We start from the raw sequence: 22315 nt of genomic DNA, 5'->3' as shown, positions 1-22315 counted from the left end.
AGGCCCGCCCAAGGTCACCCGGGGAGCGCGGCTCTCCCTCATCCCGAGGGGACGGGGCTTAGTGGCGGCGGCCCGGAGGCTTAGTGGCGGCCGCCCTTGCCGCACCCCGGGGAGGCCCGAGGGCCCCGCGCCACAAGCCGGCCAGGCCTCCTCCACGAGCTGAGGGAGCCTCCCCGTCCGGAGGCAGTCTACCGTCCCCGCGGCCGCCTCTTCCCCCCTCGCGCCCCACCGGCGAGGGAGGGAGGGAGGGAGGGAGGGAGGCGGCGCCCGGGGACGCCGCCGCCACGGGAGTGGGGGGGGAGGGTGGTGGCGCCGGCCGGCCGGCCCGCCTCCGCCTCCGCCTCCGCCTCGTGCCGCCACCGCCGCCGCCGCTGCTGCCGGGGTGTGTGGCCGCGGCGTCCGGCGCGCCCGGCGTGGGGGAAGGCCGGCAGGCAGGCAGGCAGGCAGGAAGGAGGAGGCGGCGGCGGCGGCGGCGGGGATGGACCTGAGCGCGGGGCCGGCCCGCTAAAGGGAGGCGCGCAGCCGCCCGGCGCGCCACACCAGCCCTGGGCCTCCGGATGCGGCGCCCCTGCCCGCCTCGCCCGCCGCGCCCGCCTCGCCGCCGCCAGCAGGAGCCGCCGCAGGAGCCGGAGCCGGAGCCGCAGGAGCCGCCGCAGGAGCCGGAGCGGGCGCAGGAGGGTCGGATGCGCGGCGGGCGGGCGGGCGGGCGGCAGGCACCATGGTGAAGCTGCCGGCGCTGACCCACTTCTGGCCGCTCGTGCGCTTCCTCGTGCCGCTCGGCATCACCAACATCGCCATCGACTTCGGCGAGCAGGTCAGGCGCCGCGGGCGGGCGGGCGGAGGGCCGGGCGCGCTTCTCGAGCGGGGCCGCCGCCATTGCCCGCTGTCCGCAGCCGCGCCCGGCGAGCAGGGCCAGGGCAGGGCAGGGGCAGGTGCCGCCGCTGGGGGGGGGGCGGGCTGGCTGGAAACCCTCCGGGCGCTGCCCCCTCCGCCCCACGCCTGCGCCTCGCCGCCCGCCGCAGCACGGATGCGCCGCCGGCGCCCAGGGGGGGGGGGCTGCGTGGCCGGCCGGGCGAGCGAGAGAGCGAGCGAGCATCCCTCCCGCGGGGGCCTCGAGCGGCGCTGGGCGTCCGGGGGGGGGGGGGGATGCCGCCAAGAGGCGCAGAGGGCCGGGGGGCCGCCCGCTGGCTGCGGAAAGGGCAGGCCGCGGGACTCGTCGTCGGGCGCCGTGCCGGGGCCAGGACGCCCTCCTGCCTCGCGGCCCCTCAGCGAGGGACAAAGGCGCGTCCCGCAGCGGGTCCCAGACAGCTCGCTTCCTTTCCTCGGCCTCGGTGCATTTATTCGTGCATTTATAGGCCACCCTTCGTAGCTCAGCCAGCTGACAGCGGCAACCACACCAAGATCACTCAAAAATGAGGCTCTGTTAGAAACATCGCCCCAGTCAAGGACCACATCCCATCCCTCCCCCCCCCCCCCCACTAATTCCAGAGGCGGCCCTGGCCAGGCTGTGGCGATGGAGGGATGGCTGGCAAGGGACAAACCCCGGCCTTGTTGAGCCTCTCCAGAACCCCCCCCCCCAGAGTCCCACCGAGAGGCCTCCTACTCTCCGTTTGGGTCACCAGGAAGGACAGGGGTCCAGAGAACGGAGCCCAGCACCCAGTCCCCTTTGGGAAAGGAAAGCTGCCTAAAGCCATCACGCGCATCCTGCCCAGGGGGCCCGGGGTAGCCGTGTGTGTGCCAGTGGAGACAGGCTAAACGCCCCCAGGGGTTGGGGTGGGCACCATGGCGGAGTGCCAGGGTCGATCCTTGGCATCTCTAGTGAAAAGCATCTGGAAGCAGGTGACAGGAATGACATCCGGGACCTGAGATCTGTAGGCCTGTTGCTGTTCCCAGGACACGGAATTAACATGCGTAGAGATGGCAGTGGCCTCACAAGACAGGCACAGCCAAGACACATCACTTCTAAAGGCAGCTTGGTGCAGCCAGCTTGGTGTCGTGGTAAGAGCGGTGGCTTCTAATCTGGCGAGCCGGGCTGGATTCCCTGCTCCCCCACATGCAGCCAGCTGGGTGACCTTGGGCTCGCCACGGCACTGATAAAACTGTTCTGACCAAGCAGGAATCTCAGGGCTTTCTCAGCCTCCCCTCCCTCACAGGGTGTCTGTTGTGGGGAGAGGAAAGGGAATGCAACTTTGAGACTCCTTCAGGTAAAGAAAAGCAGCATATAAGAACCAACCTTCTTCTTCTTCAGTAATCTCAGGGCTCTCTCAGCCTCACCTCCCTCCCAGGGTGTCTGTTGTGGGGAGAGGAAAGGGAAGGGGAATGTAAGCCGCTTTGAGACTCCTTTGGATAGAGAAAAGTGGCATATACGAACCAACTCTTCTTCTTCTTCAGTAATCTCAGGGCTCTCTCAGCCTCACCTCCCTCCCAGGGTGTCTGTTGTGGGGAGAGGAAAGGGAAGGCGAATGTAAGCCGCTTTGAGACTCCTTCGGGTAGAGAAAAGTGGCATATAAGAACCAACTCTTCTTCTTCTTCAATAATCTCAGGGCTCTCTCAGCCTCACCTCCCTCCCAGGGTGTCTGTTGTGGGGAGAGGAAAGGGAAGGGGAATGTAAGCCGCTTTGAGACTCCTTTGGATAGAGAAAAGTGGCATATACGAACCAACTCTTCTTCTTCTTCAGTAATCTCAGGGCTCTCTCAGCCTCACCTCCCTCCCAGGGTGTCTGTTGTGGGGAGAGGAAAGGGAAGGCGAATGTAAGCCGCTTTGAGACTCCTTCGGGTAGAGAAAAGTGGCATATACGAACCAACTCTTCTTCTTCAGTAATCTCAGGGCTCTCTCAGCCTCACCTCCCTCCCAGGGTGTCTGTTGTGGGGAGAGGAAAGGGAAGGCGAATGTAAGCCGCTTTGAGACTCCTTTGGATAGAGAAAAGTGGCATATACGAACCAACTCTTCTTCTTCTTCAGTAATCTCAGGGCTCTCTCAGCCTCACCTCCCTCCCAGGGTGTCTGTTGTGGGGAGAGGAAAGGGAAGGCGAATGTAAGCCGCTTTGAGACTCCTTCGGGTAGAGAAAAGTGGCATATACGAACCAACTCTTCTTCTTCAGTAATCTCAGGGCTCTCTCAGCCTCACCTCCCTCCCAGGGTGTCTGTTGTGGGGAGAGGAAAGGGAAGGCGAATGTAAGCCGCTTTGAGACTCCTTCGGGTAGAGAAAAGCAGCATATAAGAACCAACTCTTCTTCTTCTTCTTCAGTAATCTCAGGGCTCTCTCAGCCTCCCCTCCCTCACAGGGTGTCTTGTGGGGAGAGGAAAGGGAAGGCGACTGTAAGCCACTTTCAAATGGGCAGCCCTGTTGATCTGAAGTAGCACAATAAAATCAGAGTCCAGGAGCACCTTTAAGGCCAACCGAGATTGATTCAGGGCGTGAGCTTTTGAGTGCAAGCACTCTTTGTCAGACTCTGATCTTCTTACATGACAGGGAATATATAGCAAAATCAATTCTGTTACATCAGTAGACTCAACCAAATACAGCCAATGATAAGCCTTTGTCGAAACAGCCAATCAACCCCCTAGAATTGAGTGTACTTTACAAAAACACAGGGAGAAACCAAACTGCCTTTTATTAGTGATCAAAGTTTCTCACCTCCCCACATGTTGCTTGCTCCATCTGTCTCCCTACAACTGTGAGACATTCCTCCCAGGGAATTGCTGGTAACTGTCCCAAGGCCAGCAAGTCAAACTCCAAATTCCATTACAATGCCATTACCTTACAGTGACATTATTATCACAAATAAAATAAATAGTGAGCAATATGGATACACAAGTTGAACAAGATTAGCATGAATAGTGAGATAAAAAACCTTTGTCCCTATTGAGTCCAGGGTATGTCCAAGTATTGAGTGTTGTAATAACTTGCATTTCTGCACTCTCCCTTTCTAGCCTGTTCTTGGAGTTCCTTTGCAATAAAACAGCTACTTTCAGGTCCCTTATTGTAGCAATCCCCAACCTGTGGGCCGCGGACCACATGTGGTCCTTCGACTAATTGGAGGTGGGCCCCAAAGGACGCCTTCTCCCCCCCCCCCCCCGGCCCTTTACTTCACCCCCCCAGCCCTTTACAACACACTTCGGGTGTCATTGTCTCCCATCACTATTTCGTTGCAGAGAAACAAGCTCAGGGTTCCCATTGATTTGTCATTGTCATGAGTTAAAATTTCCATGAAAATAAAATGTTCCTTATGTTCATTGTTGTGGCGTGTCTGTATCTTATTTTGAAGGGATGTTTAAACATTACCATAGCGATCAGAGAGCGTTAGGGCAGTGGTTGAGAGTAGAGGAGTAAACTACCCCCCCCATCGGGCCTCAGTAAAAGGCGTTGAGTGGTCCCTGGTGAGTGGTCCCCGGCGTTGAGTGGTCCCCGGTGATGAAAAGGTTGGGGACCACTGCCTTATTGAATGTCCTGGAAGGTTGAAGTGTTCAGGTTTTTCAGTCTTGTGGCTTATGATGTCAGACTTCTGTCCATTAATCCTTTGGCGGAGGGTTTGACCTGTTTGCCCTATGTAGAGAACAGGGGGGCATTGTTGGCACTTGATGGCATATACTAAGTTGGAAGATGAGCAGGTGTATAGGCCTTTGATGGTGTAGGTGACGTTGTTAGGTCCACTTTGACACTCCCTCGGGTACAGAAAAGTGGCATCTCGGAACCAACTCTTCTTTTCTCCTCCTCCTCTAGTAACCAGCTATGTTTTGAATATCTTGGAATAACAAGTTTCACGGGAGCCAAATTACCAAAGCATATTTGCAGATGTAAGGTGCTGTATCCACTAATAATATGAACGCTACAAAAACGAGCAGCCCCAGGCAAAATGGTCTTTCCACAATTGGTCATATCTGCGTTGAAAGGGTGAGAAATAGAACTTGTTTGCATAGTTTTTTACAGTCATGAAGGTCCAGAGAACACAGCCACACGCCAAGGAGTGCTGCTTAGGAAAGCATCTTCACTACCACCTGGCGAGTGAATAAGTCAAGGGCAATCACTAGGACCTAAAATGAAGAACCACAGTTTACTTCTTCCAACGGTCCCAGTGCTGGCAGCCACGTCCCTCCAGGGTCACCCGCAGATAGCCAGGGAAGGGCCCTCCCCCCAGTATCTGGCTATCAAAGGTAGTCTGCTTCTGAACATGGAAGCTGCATTTAAGAATCAAGCTTACCTATTTTGCACGTCTTGTCTAATCCTTTTTGAAGCCATCTCAGCTGGTATCCGTGTCACGATGGAAAAATAAGGAAGTTGCTACTGAACTAAACGGATATAAAAATACTAGAGTTAGATATCCCTAAATTATTCTTAGTTCCTGCAGAATCAAGAGCCACAAATATCGTCATCAGTCGCCACAGGCATTGAGGAAGGATTTTCGCTCCATGGCAGAATGCAGGTTTTGACACTGTCTCTGGTGACATCCCCGGTCTCTCCATGTAAAGCTTTTCTTGTTGCTTGGAAGTTCTTTCCTCGTCTGAATTTCTGCCAGTCATGATAGTTGAGTGGGAGGCACCAGTGGTCTCACTGCACAGTTTCCTGGGTGCAGTCATAGTAGCAGTTGTACGGGGCGGGGGGGGGGGTAACATTATATCGACAACTAAGTGACGTTTGTGTTGTGCTTTTGCTGCCACTGACCTCTGTTAGGGTTGCGCTAGCATCTGCATTGGCATCCACCCTCACTGGTGGGGGCAGTCCGGATGTCCCACCCCATGATGTTATCCTGCCTCAAGCATTCCCCAGGAGACGGATGAATGAGCAGAGACCATTCATAAACCCATGAAGGACAGTAGGTCAGGCTCTCATTGCAGCTTGCCAACCAATTCCTAAAGAAGTGTCAAAAGTCTGGGGGATAACTTTATATTTTTACTAGAATTAAAGCCCATTTTTAAAAATGAGCAGAGCAGAGGCGGGCTGGGCAGGCCGCTCTCCGCTCATAGGGAGGTGGTGGCTTGCGGCCGCTCGGCTCGCTCGCGGCCAGCGCTGGGGGTGATGGTGGGGGTGGCGGGGCGATGGAACCAGGCATGCGCCGTACTCCATGCATGCCTGGTGTATCTCCAGGGCCAGGGCAGGGGGGCGGGCATGGGGGAGAGGAACCAGGCATGCGTGGAATTCCGCGCTTGCGTGGTTTAATCTGTGGTAGTTCCAGCAGCCGGGCGGGTCGCGCGGCCTATCCGCAGACATGGTTGGCAGCGGACGGCATAGGTGGCAAAGGGTAAGCAGGGGTGAGGGTTCGGGCGGACGAAGGGGCGGCCGGCAGCAGCGAAGGGAGGGCCGGGGGTGGGGTCTTAAAGCGCGGCGGAACCTCTAGCCGGGCCCCAGGGGCAGTGCGTGGGGCGAGGCTGTCCCCGGGGCCTGCTGCAGGTTCGGAAGGTAGGTGAGTGGGGTGGTGTTTAGCGTAGGGGTGTCTTGGGGAGGGCGGGGGCGAGTGTTGGAGGGTTGGGGGCCTAAGACGGGGACAGGTGGGTGTGCGGATCGTGGGTGTGGGGCGGGATCAGGGGAGACGGCGATGGGTAGGTGTCTGGGTGGCGGTATGGGGGGATGGCGAGCTCCGAGTAGTTTTTTTTGGGGGGGTAGACGGCCCCAGGGATCGCGGCGGCAATGTGTGGGAATGGGTGGGGGGGTTATCTGGAGGGGGGAAAGCAGCGGCGAGCGGGTTCGTTGGTGGGCCCGAGAGGTGGGAGGGTGGGAGGGTAGGAGGGTGGGGGGGGGCTTACCTTTCCCGCAGCGGCAGCATGAGGGCTCCTGGGCTTCTGTGCCGCGGCCTGGCACCTCCTGGCAGGTGGCTGACCGCTGTGGTGGAGGCGAGGGCAGCGAGCGCAGGCTGGGTAGGAGGCCTGTGGGGAGGCTCTGCAAAGCCCCCTGGCCGCCGCTGGCGAGGCTCCTGGCTGGGCGGGCGGAAAGGAGCAAGCCCGTCGCGTCTTTGACGCACCGGCCCTGCTCCTTTCCCGGCGGTGAACCATCTGGGCAGCCAGTCCAGGGCGGGCCAATTGGCCAATAGGGCGATGATGGGCCAATTGGCCACTTGGCCGTCGAGGGGCACTCGGAGGGTGCCCCTCCAAGTTTTTGTCACGGACAGGCCCCGCCCTTTCTCCGCCCACACAGCCCTTAAGGCTTTATTTTATCCGCTCTGCAGGAGCGGTTAAAGATTACAGCCCCAGGGAGGTTTTTTTAGGTGTCCAAAGTGGTATACTTTTTCCTTCCAGCTCCATTTCTTCCCCTTCCCCTCTGCCCTTCTGTCCTTTTCCAGGTGACATGTGGAAAAAGATGTTATCACGTTGCCTCTGGAGAAGTGGGCTGTGACTCACGGAAGCTGGTGCTGGAAGCCAGCTTGCTGTGCTTTCACATGCTGGGTTCCTGTTTTGTTCCACAGGCTCATGGTCATGCCACTTTCTGTGGTTGCTGTAATCATCTGTCATGGGCTGGTGCTCTGAAACTATGAAAGGAAAGAAATAACCATCCTGGGAGCAGATCCCAGTGAATAACACGGGCGAGACTTGCCAGGGATTGCTTCCCAAGCTGCACCTCTGAAGTGTTGAGGGTCGATTTCAATACCTGAACTAGAGCAAAGACTACTTGTGCACATTACCTCTTGCTGCCATTTGAATACCTGGGTGGGCACTGGGACGGCAAGCCCGTTCTTGCCCTGAGTAAAGGACCCATTTGGATCCTGAGGAGGGAAAGTGGAGAAAACTGATCACCAGTGGCAGAGAATGGAAATGCAAAAGGCAGGAGAAGAGAAGAGCTTTATACCCATTATATTCCCAGCATTAACATTATAGAATCATAGAGTTGGAAGAGGCCCCCCAGGGTCATCTGGTCCAACCCATTGCACTATGCAGGGACTTACAACTACCTGCCCAGCCACAGTGGCCCCAATTTCATGCCCAAGTGACCCCCCTCCCATGAGGATCAGACATCGCAGATGATGATGAGTGGTACAGAAAGGGATTTGGAATAGGAGCCCCAGAGTGGATGAGTTGCAAATCTTGAGAGATTAGTCACAGTTTTCTGATTGTCTCTGCATGAAACAATTCATAGCCCTGTCCCCTGTAGTTTTGCCAACTCTGCTTTGTTCTCGAATGCAGTCACTAATCTGCATAACTAAAGAGCTTCTCTGCATGGCTAGTACCCGTCTCAGGCAGGCAGGAGAGAAATGAATTGATGAAATCTTTCAGAAACAATGCTTAAAAGACGTTTAAAGCACCGACGAGGCAGTTCACCATGCAGAGCATAATCAGGTTTGCGGAGTAAATGAACTCTTCTGTGCAGAGATCAGAAAAACAACGGTGTATTTAGTGAGTTTTCTTCAGTTTATCCATCATGCAGAAGAGGCCCTGGTTGAGGAAGCCTGCTCAAGACTCAGCCCTGCATTTGGGTGGCGCAGGCCAATTCTGAATATGATGTGGGTGGTGGCTGCTCACCAATCACTGGGTAAAGGCTGTGAAGAGGATAACACAGTGTAAGAAGAAGAAGAGTTGGTTCTTATATGCTGCTTTTCTCTACCTGAAGGAGGATCAAAGTGCCTTTCAATCGCCCTCCCTTTCCTCTCCCCACAACAGACACCCTGTGAGGTGGGTGAGGCTGAGAGAGCGCCGATATCACTGCTCGGTCAGAACAGTATTATCAGCGCTGTGTTGAGCCCAAGGACACCCAGCTGGCTGCACTTGGGGGAGTGCAGAATCGAACCCGGCACGCCAGATTTGTGCTCCAGGCCATAATATCCTTAGCATGTTTATTCCAAAGGAATAAACCCATTGAATGTACTGGGGCTGATTTCCTTGAAGTATGTACTGCTTATGTGTTTGTGTGAAGGGGGAATAGAGGTGTGGAAGTCAGAGATAAGCCGGGCAAGAATGGGGTGAAATAGGCAAGGTAGAATGCTTTGTTTTTGCTCTTTATGCGGGTCACGGGCCAGTGCAGATTAGTGGCCGGTGTTTCTCGCACACTGGGGGGGGGGGGCCTTTCGTTTCCGCTCCTTGCTGAGGACTCTGGCTTTGTCCTGCCTTCGCTGCCTTGGCTGAGGCTTGTCTGGGTGGCCTTCTGCTGCCTCTCTGGGCTGAGTGCAGTTGGGCCGTTCAGTCGGCCCCAGGACGGAGATGTTGAGACCGTTGTGTGAACATGCTCCCTCCTAATCCGGAGGCAGGCCGAGATGAGTGAGTCACGCAGAGGTTCCTCCGATCAAGTACAATTTTTATTCTGCCCCATTCAAAAGCAAGCAAGCCATTGGGCCTCCAGTTTTGATTGGGAAGCCTTGCTGTTGGTTCAGAACGGAGGTCCCTCTCGGCCAGATGGGTGTTCTAAACGGTGGTCACTCAGATCACCTGCAGAGCGCTGTTGAGACTTCAGAGCTAGGAAGGATATTTCATTGTTTTACCTGGAATGCACTTTGCTCGTTCTCATTGCAACCGTTGGAGGAGTTATGGGTTCCTTGTCATCTTATCCTTTGGAGGAGTGATATGAGACTTTTTGTTAGTGTGCAAGTAGGTCACTAGATTACATTTCCTTTGGCCCGCTTATACATGCTGAACTGTAATGTTACCATCTGCTGCAGGGCATTCTGATGGAGGGACGGGGACTGGACATAAATTAGGCCAGGGAAAGAAAAAGAGACTGCTGTGAACCCTGTAAACTGAGCTGAAGTTCATGAGGAACTGGCCCAGTTCATGATGGATTCACCTTTTCTCAGATTTTCCTGGGTGGCCTCAAGTCTCTCCTTTTCCAGAAAGGCCATTTTTGCCTCCTTGTGAGCGCCTGGCTGCACCCTCAGTCACACACTGCCGCTGTGGGCACCTTGTCTGGGCTGTGGACCGCCTTGCACAACTGTGCTGGGTCAGTTGTGACATCGACAAATTTGGGACTTTACAGTGAAGTATGATTTATTTAGAAAAGGTATTATGCTGCTTCTCCAAGACTGGTTACAAAGTAAAACATCATAAAATTATGAAAGCATGAAAATAATTAAAAGTGACAAACACTGGAAAAGCGTGAAACATTCAGCAGGCTTCACTGGCTAGAAACAGACTTGGGGGGGGGGGATATTTCAAAAGCCTGGGTAAAAATAAATGCGTTGGCCTGGCACAGTAAAAAGGCCTGGGTGGCTGCCAGGCGTGCTGCAGGGGAGAGGCCATCCCTGGACCAGCTGCCTCACTTCTGCAGCCAGGGGCACAAGGGGAGAGCAGGGCTGGGGGCATGGGCGGGGCAGTGGGGGTAGGCATCTTGCATGTCGCGTGGCTGAATGTGTGTAGCTAATCTGCATGGCTGTAATTGAGAGATCAGTCAGATGTATGAAGTATTAGTGGCTGTTGGCATTCTGGCTAAAGGACGCCTCCCTGTCACAGAGGCTGGAGCTGTCCCTTTTGTGCCCTGCCTGTGAGCTCCCAGAAGGATCTGGAAACATAACACGGGCTCAGTTAGGTCCCTGGCCTCACCCATCAGGGCTTTTCATCAGTTCTGACACACAGCAGGCACTGGCCTGTTTATGTCGGAGGCAGCTGGCTCTGCTGGGACTCTTGATCTTCTTGGGTCCTGCAGTAATGGTGGGCTCTAGAATGGGACATCCTCTCACTATAAAACTGCAGACCTCTCAGCTGGCAAATGTTTTGCACTATATCGAAAGGGGGTGGAGAGCAGAAGATTCAGATCTAAACACTGTCATTCTGTAGCCCTGTTAGTTTATTGCCCCTGATTTAATAGTCAGGCCCCCCTTCAGAGACTCCAGACCAGACTATTTCATATGAGCAAATGTGTGGCCCCCATCCCGTTTCCCTTGATGCTGCTGGGCTCACTTGCAGGGGAGACTGGTAAGGGGGAACCTCTGTGCCTGCCTATGGATTCTTGTAGACAGCATCCTAAAAAGCAGAGACATCACCCTGCCAACAAAAGTGCGTTTAGTCAAGGCTATGGTCTTCCCAGTTGCAATGTATGGCTGCGAAAGTTGGACCATAAGGAAGGCCGAGCGTCAAAGAATTGAGGCTTTTGAACTGTGGTGCTGGAGAAGGCTCTTGCGAGTCCCTTGGACTGCAAGGCGAACAAACCGGTCAGTCCTAGAGGAGATCAGCCCTGACTGCTCCTTAGAAGGGCAGATCCTGAAGATGAAACTCAAATACTTTGGCCACCTCATGAGAAGGAAGGACTCCCTGGAGAAGAGCCTAATGCTGGGAGCGATTGAGGGCAAAAGAAGAAGGGGACGACAGAGAATGAGGTGGCTGGATGGAGTCACTGAAGCAGTAGGTGCAAACTTAATTGGACTCCGGGGAATGGTAGAGGACAGGAAGGCCTGGAGGATCATTGTCCATGGGGTCGCAATGGGTCGGACACAACTTCTCACCGAACAACAACAATGGATTCTTCCTTGCAGCTGCTCCCCATAAGTCTCACCTTGACCCTCTGGTGAAGGTAAGAGGCCTTGGTTGGTCTCTGCTTGGATGAGGAACCAAGTAACAGGTTTGCTGGATCGGGGAAATTCGGTTGATGTCATTTACTTGGATTTTAGTAAAGCTTTTGACAAGGTTCCCCATGATGTTCTGATGGATAATTTGAAGGACTGCAATCTGGATTTTCAGATCGTTAGGTGGATAGGGAATTGGTTAGAGAACCGCACTCAAAGAGTTGTTGTCAATGGTGTTTCATCAGACTGGAGAGAGGTGAGTAGCGGGGTACCTCAGGGCTCGGTGCTCGGCCCGGTACTTTTTAACATATTTATTAATGATCTAGATGAGGGGGTGGAGGGACTACTCATCAAATTTGCAGATGACACCAAATTGGGAGGACTGGCAAATACTCCGGAAGATAGAGACAGAGTTCAACGAGATCTGAACACAATGGAAAAATGGGCAAATGAGAACAAGATGCAATTTAATAAAGATAAGTGTAAAGTTCTGCATCTGGGTCAGAAAAATGAAAAGCATGCCTACTGGATGGGGGATACGCTTCTAGGTAACACCGTGTGTGAACGAGACCTTGGGGTACTTGTGGATTGTAAACTAAACATGAGCAGGCAGTGTGATGCAGTGGTAAAAAAGGCAAATGCCATTTTGGGCTGTATCAACAGAGGCATCACATCAAAATCACAAGATGTCATAGTCCCATTGTATACGGCACTGGTCAGACCACACCTGGAGTACTGTGTGCAGTTCTGGAGGCCTCACTTCAAGAAGGACGTCGATAAAATTGAAAGGGTACAGAGGAGAGCGACGAAGATGATCTGGGGCCAAGGGACCAAGCCCTATGAAGATAGGTTGAGGGACTTGGGAATGTTCAGCCTGGAGAAAAGGAGGTTGAGAGGGGACATGATAGCCCTCTTTAAGTAGTTGAAAGGTTGTCACTTGGAGGAGGGCAGGATGCTCTTTCTGTTGGCTGCAGAGGAGAGGACACGCAGTAATGGGTTTAAACTTCAAGTACAACCATATAGGCTAGATATCAGGAAAAAAATTTTCACAGTCAGAGTAGTTCAGCAGTGGAATAGGCTTCCTAAGGAGGTGGTGAGCTCCCTCTCACTGGCAGTCTTCAAGCAAAGGTTGGAATACATACATTTCTTGGATACTTTAGGATGCTTAGGACTGATGAGCAGGGGGTTGGACTAGATGGCCTGTATGGCCCCTTCCAACTTTATGATTCTATGATTCTAGGAACCTGGCAGTCTTGCTTGTGTTTCTTTGAGCTTCATGAAGGAAGAAAACTGTGCTGTGAAATAAATCCACCCAGCTGAACAAAATATCAGATGAAAAGTCTTCCTTAGGGAATGCTCCTTCGTTGCCACTCCGCTGCCCGCTCCCCCCTTCCCAGTTTCTCTTCCATGCCGGCTTCTAGGGGGGTTCCTGTGTTTTGGGACCTGCTGATTGTGCAGCCAGCTTATCACATCTTACTCTAGAACTGTGTCCACATTAGGAGACACACCTTGTTTTAGCCTCCCTTTGGATGCTCAAACCAAATCAAATTTATTTACTACAGCACTATGGACAGATAAAACAGGCGGGCCCTGAGAGGGTGCCCCATGGGCACAGCCTCCGTTTCGTAGCAGCCGGCGGCGGCAACCCTGAGCGGGTGGAGTGGGTGGCTCATGACCGCGCTAGGCTGGTCGCTTGCCACTGCTGCCTCGTCTCCCGTGCCCTCGGCAGCTGGCTCGGCCTCTTCTTTGGTGCAGTCACTCGCCGCCACCGCCTCCTTGTCTCCCGTGCCCTCGGCACCTGGGCCGGCTTGTTCTGTGGCGCAGGTGGAGTGGCGGACAGTTGCAGATGTGCTGGCTCCGGCAGCTAGGCATGTGTCTGAGGTGAGCGGCGAGCGGCCGGCGACGGAGGGCGGGAGCTTTAGGGGCTGGCCCTGTCAGGGTGAAGCCAGTGATTTGTCCGTATTTCAACTCAGACACCCTGGACACGCTCCACCCCCCCCCCCCCTGGGCAGTTTTGTAAATATTAGGAGTACCAATGGATAAGGATGTAGAATTATCATGCTAAGATTTAATGTATAACCTTATTGTGGTGTAACTAGATTCAGATGTTGAAGCAATAGAACAATCCAGAATTAAACTTGGTTGTATGAACATGGAAGCATCTGGCAAGAATTAAACTTGGTTGATCTTAAAGGTGTTGCTGGACTCAAACTTTGTGGTTTAATTATATGTGGAACTACTAAAAGGACGGGGATATCTGCTTTCTTGTGGACAAGGCCTCTGCATGGAATTTGGCCATTCCAGAAGTTGTCTCCTTAGTGGTCATCGTAATCACTCTGTTTCATGCCTTCTGCACATTGGCTGAACATGCAGAGAGGGAGAGCTGGGAGGAGTATGCTGGCCACCACACTACTTTTTCTTTTTTTAATACAGATTTTTTTATCATTCTATTAGAATATGACAAAATGTTGATATAAAGAAACTACATTCGTTAAATTATATAAACTGTGTATACTCTACAAACATTTTAATATAAAACCCCGTTCTGTCCCCGTGCCCCTTTTCTTCTTAAATAGTTCAGATAAGGACCCCATTGTTCTTGGAAGACATCATCAGTTTTTCCGTTGACTATCAATGTCAACTTGGCCATCTTGGCCAAATCCGCCAGTTTAGTCAGCCAGTCCTCCATTGAAGGCAAATCTTGTTTCTTCCATATTCTGGCTGCAGCCAGTCTTGCTGCTGTCGCTGTATAAAAGAATAAGGTTCTGGTTTGGGTTGGGAGGCACTGCGGTGGTAGACTTAATAACATATTTTCAGGCTTCAATGGAAAACTAAGACCCCACATTTTCTGCAATATGGTATGAATTTTAGCCCAAAATTTATATCCTTTTTTACATTTCTACCACATGTGATCAATAGAACCCACTTTATCTACACATTTGCAACATTTGTTATCACAGTTTTTTGCAAGTTCAGCAATTACTTTTGGTGTTACATACCACCTCTAAAACATTTTATACCAGTTCTCTCTAAGCATTTGACTATTTGTAAGCTTGGGAATTCTAGACCATACATATTCCCATTGTTCTACTGCTCCATTCATTTCAGTATTTTCCATCCTCCACCACACTCCTTGAGCATCACGGCTACACATGGAGGAGCTGTGCTCACCTGCTTCGCCTGCACAGGGATGGGGGCTGGACCCGCCTTTCCCTCACCGTGCAGTCAGTCAGTGTGTATAGGGATTGCACGTGCAAGTTGCAACTCCAAATCTTGACATTTCAGTATTCCGAGAGAGCAAGTCCAGCAGTGCCCCACGAAGGGACTAGAATTCCCTTCCGAAATTGCATATATGATGGTCTCGCTTTTGCAGTAGTTCGATTCAATTTGATTCGAATTACACTGTCGTTTCCTGTGCCGGTTGATCTTGGGGAACAGGGACCAATGCAAGAGGGATGTATGGTCATTGAAAGATTTCCCAAGTATCCCCCCCCCTGTGTGCCCTGAATGATACATAAACATATTGGCTTTGTCTGAATTTGTTTTTGTATTCAGATTATTTCACACTATTAAGTTAAAAAGAAAGTTTTCATTCATTCATTCATTCATTCATTCATTCATTCATTCATTCACTCATTCCATTTATATCCTGCCACTCCCACAAGGGCTCGTGGTGGCTAATAATATAAAACCCCAATACATAAAACCCCCAATAAAATAAATAACAATTTCAATCAAACTAGCAAATCAACTAAAAATCATCCATTCATTCAGCAGCCAAAAACCCATACTAATCCTAGAGAGGGAAGGGGCCATGCAGGCCATGCAGTCCCACCCCTTGCTCAATGCAGGATCAGCCTAAAGCATCCAAGATAGGGATCTGTCCAGCTGCTGCTTCAAGACAGCCAGTGAGGGGGAGCTCCCCACCTCCTTAGGCAGCCCCTTCCACTGCTGAACTGGACTCCTAGAATCCCAGAGTGGGAAGGGGCCATGGAGGCCATCTAGTCCACCCCCTGCTCAATGCAGGATCAGCCTCAAGCACCCAGGAGAAGGATCTGTCCAGCCGCTGCTTGAAGACCACCAGTGAGGGGGAGCTCCCCACCTCCTGAGGCAGCCCATTCCACTGCTGAACTAGACACCGAGAATCCTTGAGTGGGAAGGGGCCATGAAGGCCATCTTGTCCCCCCCTGCTCAGTGCAGGATCAGACTCAAGCACCCAGGAGAAGGATCTGTCCTTCCACTGCTTGAGGACCACCAGTGAGGGGGAGCTCCCCACCTCCTGAGGCAGTCGGTTCCACGGCTGAACTGACTGTGAATTCTGCTTTGTACAACTTTCTTGCAATCGTGGTGATTTCACATGCGTAATCCACTGTTGCATTTCGAGCATCTCCCAACCTGTTAAAGCTCATGGGAATTGTAGTCCGTGGACATCTGGAGGGCCGCAGTTTGACTACCCCTGTGTTAAAGGATGTCTGTCGATGAGCTTATGACGACCATATAAATAAATGTTTTCTTTGGAGCTCTTAGAGCTACAAGTTGGTGCATAAAATGTCAGACCTTTTCTTTGTGGTCACTAAAGCGCGTCGACTTTTCTAATTTTCTATCTTTTAAGAAACAAACAAGTCTTTGAAGAGCAGTCAATGGTCTAGCGGGTAGGCTCCGTTCCAGCATTGTTAATAGGTTGTCAAAACAACCACATAGGAAAGGTTATAGAGACCCGTGACTGCAGGAGACCCCTTCCGAGCAGGACTTCTGCAGGGTGGCCTCTTCAGACCATCCAGTTCAGCTGACATTTTCAGGTTAGATTGTCAATTTCTAGACAATGAACAAACTCTTCAGGATGCGTCAATCCCTGTTTGTGTGCTTGTTTATTATTTAATTGGTATTCTACCCCTCACACTGTCTTGGGGTGGCTAACTAGAGTAAGATTTACAATACAGCCTGTAAACAAAAAATTAAAATATTAAAATGCCATCAACATTATCACATCACAGTTCCCCCATAAAATTGGCAACCAGAACCCCATCTCATTAGTCCCAGTGTGAGTATAATGGGGTGACCTGAGCAAAGATGGTAAGATTTCTGCCCCAGAAGTGGTGGGAAGGGGGGGGGAGCAGATACGTATAGATGTGTTTAGGGGAAGGTTTGATAATGTCTCCTATGCACAGTGGAGCCACACTGGTCTCAACTGAAGGCTTGGTGGTGGAAGAGCTCTGTTTTGCAGGGCATGCAGAACTGTTGAGGTTCAGGCAGGGCCCTGAGACCACCTGGGAGCTCGTTCTGCCAAGCTCACTCTTTGTCGAGGCCAGGTGCGCTTCTTTGGGGCCAGGGATCACCAGCCTGTTGGCATTGGCTGGGAGTAATGCTCCTTGGGGGGGGGGGGTGTCCTCAGATAGGTGGTCCCTTAGATGCACTGGTCACAGACAGCGGGTGGCCTTAAAGCACCTTAAGGCTAATCCAGAATTCCATAGGAAGCCAATGTAGCTGCCAAAGAATTGGTATTATATGGGTGTGAGGTCCTGGTGTATTTGCCTTCTTTTGCTTATATTAAAAAATTTGCTAACACTATTTAAATATGTAAATGTTTGATTTAAATTGGAATTGGGAAAAACATCCAGAAAAATTCCTGGAACATTTCCTATTTCAGTTTTTCCTAAAAACCCACATCACTGTTAGCGGGGGGGGGGGGGGATGTGTAGGTATTTCCCCATAACTAGGTGACCTTCTAAAGCAAATATGCCGGGATCCCCCAGGGGGGCATATGCTCTAAAGGACAATGGGTATGCTTGTCCTCATGGGGTAACTGAAACCATGGAGGAGCCCCTGAAATAATTTTCAGACTTTGTGGAGCCCCAGAAGTGGTGTCAGATGGCCACACCTTTCTAGAAGTGACATCACCCCCCACATTAGTAGGCAGGCTGGAGTAGGACTGGGGGGGTGAGAGTCAGGAGGCCATTTAAGGTCGTTAAAGGAAGTAGGCATGTAGGCTCCGCCCCTTCCTGGGCGCAGAAACCACGAGAGCACCCACTCGTGATTGGGAGGGGGAGCAATGGGAGCGGCTGGCTTCCTAGTTTGTAGACAAGTCCATTAGAGCAGGATGGGGGGGGAAGGCTCAGCCCCCCCCCTGGACCCCTGGTTGGGAACCTCAGACACTCTAGAGCCGCTATTTGGCTGTCCGTTATTGGCTGTCCTCTGTCATGTGCGCCTCAAAGCCCGTGTGGATGGGGGACCCTTTGCAGCCCCCGAGTGGGCCGAAGTGCTGCCCTGGAGGAGCCCGGCCGAGGGGCCGCTGTACTGGAGGATCGAGGGGGGGGGCTTGGAAGCTCCTGGACTGGCCTTGGCTGGGGAGGGGCTTCATTCTGCCTTCAGGTTTCTTTCTTGGTAGTCAGTGTGCAGAGGGGGGGCTCCTCTTTGGTGCTGCTTCAGGAGGCAATCAATTGGGGCTTGGCTCCACCTCCTTTGCCAGCCATTTTGGCGTGGTTCTCACCGCCCTCTCATAAAATTCCAAAGATGCCCAGAAAGGCTGAGGACTCCGGGCGTTCACAACAATCCAGTTGTTTTGCAGCTCATTGCCTCAGTCTTTTTATAGCAGGCCAAATGATGGTTGGGGCCAATGATTCTGTTCAAGGAGGCGATAAATGTCTCTTTAAAAACCTTCTTTCTAAAGGAATGAAAGATTATTAGCATTATTATATATATACAAGGTGGTACTCCGTGGCCATTTTATATCAGGAGCGCCCACAGACAAGTTGCTTAATTCCTGCAGCCCATTTCCCAGGCAGGCGAACGGCCGAGGCGACCCTGTTCTTGTGAGCAGTGCTTGTTAGCCTCCGTTGCCTACGGCTGTTTCATGGGATCCCCTGTGATCCAGACCAGGTCCCGTGCTCTGCAGTTGCCGGTGTCTGAACTGGTGTGCTAGAAGATTAATTGCATTGACTGAAATGGCTTGTTTTCATCGGTCAGAATTAGGCCACCGTATTGCCTACCTCAGCCGCAACATGATAAAATCACTCGAGAATGCAAGATGGAGACCCCCTTTCCCCCTCCTGCATACGGGTGTTTATTGTCTCTAGGTGGCCATTTTTAGAGCCAGTTTGGTGTAGTGGTTAGGAGTGCGGACTTGTAATCTGGCATGCCAGGTTCGATTCTGCGCTCCCCCACATGCAACCAGCTGGGTGACCTTGGGCTCACCACGGCACTGATAAAACTGTTCTGACCGGGCAGTGATATCAGGGCTCTCTCAGCCTCACCCACCCCACAGGGTGTCTGTTGTGGGGGGAGGAATGGGAAGGCGACTGTAAGCCGCTTTGAGCCTCCTTCGGGTAGGGAAAAGCGGCATATAAGAACCAACTCTTCTTCTTCTTCTTCTTCTTAAAGTAGATCCACCTCGCCCCCTGTTCAGTGGACAGGACCGGCTCATGGTTATTTGCTGTTCTCGGAAGGAAGAAGGCCACCTTGGGAGGCTACAGGAAGACGATCTGTCAGCCTCCCAGAACCCTGTTCCTGAGACCCGGGGTCCTCTCCCCTGTGGAAGCGCCCTGAGGGAGATCCCCGGCAGCTTCGGGGGAGGCGTGCTGCTGACACCCAGTCTTATATCGGCCACTGTCTGTTGCTGTCTCTGCCTTGGCCCGGCCACCCGCCCCTCGTGATAAGACAAAGGGGATTCGACCTGAATGCGTCGCTACTTTAAATTCCTCCTGCGGCTGAAAGAAAGGCTTGGTTGATCTTGCTGGATCCTGGGAGAGAGCTTTCCCCTGTGGGCATCCCTGCCTGGGAAGCCGGCTGATCTATGCTCTGTGGACCCCGAAGCCTGCTGATTGGCTCAGGCTGCCCTTGAAGACAATCCAGAAACTGCGGTTGGGCTGGTCTCTGTTCCAGAGCCCCTCAGGTGGGCCAGGGGACCCCTGGTCTGAGGTCCCTCATGGGCCCAGTTAAAGGGGCTGGTGCGGACCTTGAAGGCGTGTGGCTCGCAGACTTGAAGGACTGCCTTCCCCTCCCTGGCCACAGCTCTTCTCAGCAGCCCAGTCTGAAGTGCTCCTTGAGTGGCCCATGCCTGTTGGAAGGGGGTGGGGTGGGGAGGGTTGAATCAGGTGGTTGTAGAGGAGGCTTAATCCATTTATTTCTGTTGCGTTTCATACTCGGTTCATCATTCTGTTTTCACTTTGTTGTTATCTGCCGTGGGACTTGAGAAGCCCGGGAGATGTCTTCCTATTTGATTATTACTTATATATTGTATGACGTGTGTGTAGGAGACCCTAGGGTTGTTCGGAGGGGTTTGCCATCATGACCCCTCTGCCTGTTCCTGGGGGGTCTCCTGTTGAAATACCCTGCTTAGCTCCAAGCGCAGACAGATCAGGTCTGCCTGACCCATCCAGGTCAGGGCTGCTTGGGAGAACGGCATATTTAATTTAAATAATACTGGAATAATACTTCACTGGAAGTCTTCAAGCAAAGGTTGGATACACACTTTTCTTGGATGCTTTAGGATGCTTAGGGCTGATCCTGCGTTGAGCAGGGTGTTGGACTAGATGGCCTGTATGGCCCCTTCCAACTCTATGATTCTATGATTAATAAATATAATAATAAATATATTTAAATAATATTTAAATATTTAAATAATAAATATAAATTAACCTAAAACTGTTTTATTAGAATAAACTGTCCTTGTAATGTGGTGAGTGGTGTATTAAACTTGAAAAGGAAAACCATATTGATCTAGGTGGGTCTTAAGTGATGTTTTAAAGAAAATGTGCTTTTTTAAACAAGTCTCCTTCTAGCATCAGCTGGCTTGGAAGGGTTGTCCTTTTCACTCTCTCACCTCCCCTGCATCCCTCCTTCCGTCTTCTCCTCCCCTGGCCAGGATCCCAAGGGAGGGAGGAGCGTGGCTGGATGGCCAGATTGGATTGGCTAGCAGGCGGCAGATGGGACGCGGTCGTGGCACATTTATATTGCCACGAGCTCTCTGAGGATCGGGTGGAGAATGGGAAAAGATATCGCTAGAGAGAAGACAAAGGGCCTGGAGGGAAAGAGGGTATTGGGCATTAGCCAGTGGGACGAGGGCCGCTGACTCCTGTTCCAGCAGCTGTAGGTGCAGCAGAGAGGGGGCCTTGTGGGGGCCAGAGGCCTCTGCTCTGCTTTCCCTTGGGGGAAGGGGGAGCTGCTGGGGAAAGGTGTGCTGAGGGGGCAGGCTGGCAAAGCGGGACCCGCCTCACTGAGGGCAGCTGTTCTGCCACCAGGGCTGGGGCTGTGCTGAAACAGCGGGCCCCTGCGCTGGCCAGGCTGAGCCACAAGGGACGGAGACAGAATTTTACGTTTGGTGCTTTGAAAGGTCACAGCTTTCTAAAAAGTTTTTATTCGTTTTTGTTTATGTGGGAAATACGTAAAAACAACATTCTTCTTCAAACAGAAAGCTGCTCTTGAGGGGCTGCGCCCCACTTCTCCAGAGAGGCCGGGATTGTTCCCCCCCCTCCCCCGGACTGGGGAGGCACAGCGTCATTCTGTGAGCAGGCGGGGCGGTCAGAGGGCTGCCGTCTGCACCAGCAAACAAACAGGCCTCTGTCGAGTGCCCGTGGAAAGAACGAGTGGGGGCCGGAGGCAGGGGGGCTCCAGGACGATCGTAGGGGGAAAGCAGGCAGACTTCATTGGGAAAGGCTACTTTCAAGCGCTTGGAGAAGAGCTGTGCCAGGAGCGATGCACGCGATGGCCCTCAGAGGCGGGAGCACATGCTGGCTTTCCAGTTTGTGTTCTAAGGGCGCATCAAAGACACACAGAGCCAAGCAGCGTTACAGCCGCCCGGGCTCCTTTGGGGTCTTGAAAGGTGTGAGGGAAGATGGGGATCTCCGGGGCGGAGGGCCTGGTCCAGGCGAGGCAGCCCCTGTGCTGAGGACAGCCGTAGGCAGCGCCCGCAGGAGGGGTGAGGGGCCTGGAGCAGAGTCTCTGGAGGGGACCGGAGCCAACGGTTTCCTGAGTTTCTTTTTGGCGGCGATTCAGCAGGTGCAGGCCCTTCTCCTCCTCTGCCTGTTCCTGTGCCCAGAAAAGCACCCTGTTCTGACCTTCCCCCGTTACCACCATGTTTTTGCAAAATTCTCCAGCGTCATTCAGCTTCCGTAAAGAGAGCTGAGTCATGTGGAACTGACTGCTGAAGACCTGCATGCAAACAAGAGCTTGCTAAACTAACAGCGTGCCACACGAACGGCACAGAAGGGCAGAAATGACAGTGGCCACAGTTCTGGGCATTCAGTGAACATTCGTGGGTCCAGACCTTGACTAGAATAAAAAAATAAGTGGGTCCAAATCCAGATAAAGCACGGAGTGAAGCCCTTTTCATTTCCACTTTCCATTTCCATTTTTAAGAAAGGCCCAAATGTTCAACCGGGACTGAACATGAGGTGCCCCAATTGCATTTCTCAGTAGAGGGTCCCTCCCTGTCAAGAGCTGTCTCGGTGAGATAAGAGGGGAAGCTGGGGTGTGCCCTGCAGCATTCAAGAGAAGAGTGTCTCACCCTGAAAGAGGACGACAGGAAGAGGAGGAGCTCTTGCGGTGAGAAAGGAGCCCAGTGGCTCTGTCTTGCTGGGCAGAGCCCCTCCCTGCCCTGGTCTGTTTCCAACATGGCAGCCTCCTCGGGACAAAGTCCTGACATAGGAGGCGGAATGCATGCCTGTTCCGTGCGGGCAAAGAGGAGAAAGACCGGCGCAATCTCAGCTGTGCCGTTCAGGCGGCCGAATGTCACGCTTTGCGGCCACCCAAGTGGCCTGTGGCTCAGTGTCCTCTGGGAGGGCCTCGGACACTGGGAAGCAGGAGGACAAAGAGGGGCTGCTTCACGCCCAACCTCAGGGCTCGGAGGAGGCGGAGCCCGCTGCTCACGCCCACGGGGCAGGCACCAAGCGGGGCTTTTCATTGGTC

General features: G+C 52.8%; 1 protein-coding gene across 2 annotated transcripts in view; it reads left to right on the top strand.

Moving 5' to 3' along the window:
- Positions 1 to 363: 363 nt before the first annotated feature.
- The window catches only part of ANKH (ANKH inorganic pyrophosphate transport regulator), a 141850-nt gene continuing 119898 nt past the window's right edge, over positions 364 to 22315 (top strand). For both annotated transcript variants that reach the window (XM_077353333.1, XM_077353334.1), the window contains exon 1: positions 364 to 814. In XM_077353333.1, the coding sequence (XP_077209448.1) occupies positions 719 to 814 (96 nt within the window). In that variant the 5' untranslated portion in view covers positions 364 to 718. The remainder of the gene's footprint in view (positions 815 to 22315) is intronic.

The sequence above is a fragment of the Paroedura picta genome, chromosome 9 (assembly GCF_049243985.1).
Source record: "Paroedura picta isolate Pp20150507F chromosome 9, Ppicta_v3.0, whole genome shotgun sequence".
Lineage (NCBI taxonomy): Eukaryota > Metazoa > Chordata > Lepidosauria > Squamata > Gekkonidae > Paroedura > Paroedura picta.
Note: the sequence above shows the minus strand (reverse complement) of the source record. Positions and strands in the feature narration are given on the sequence as shown.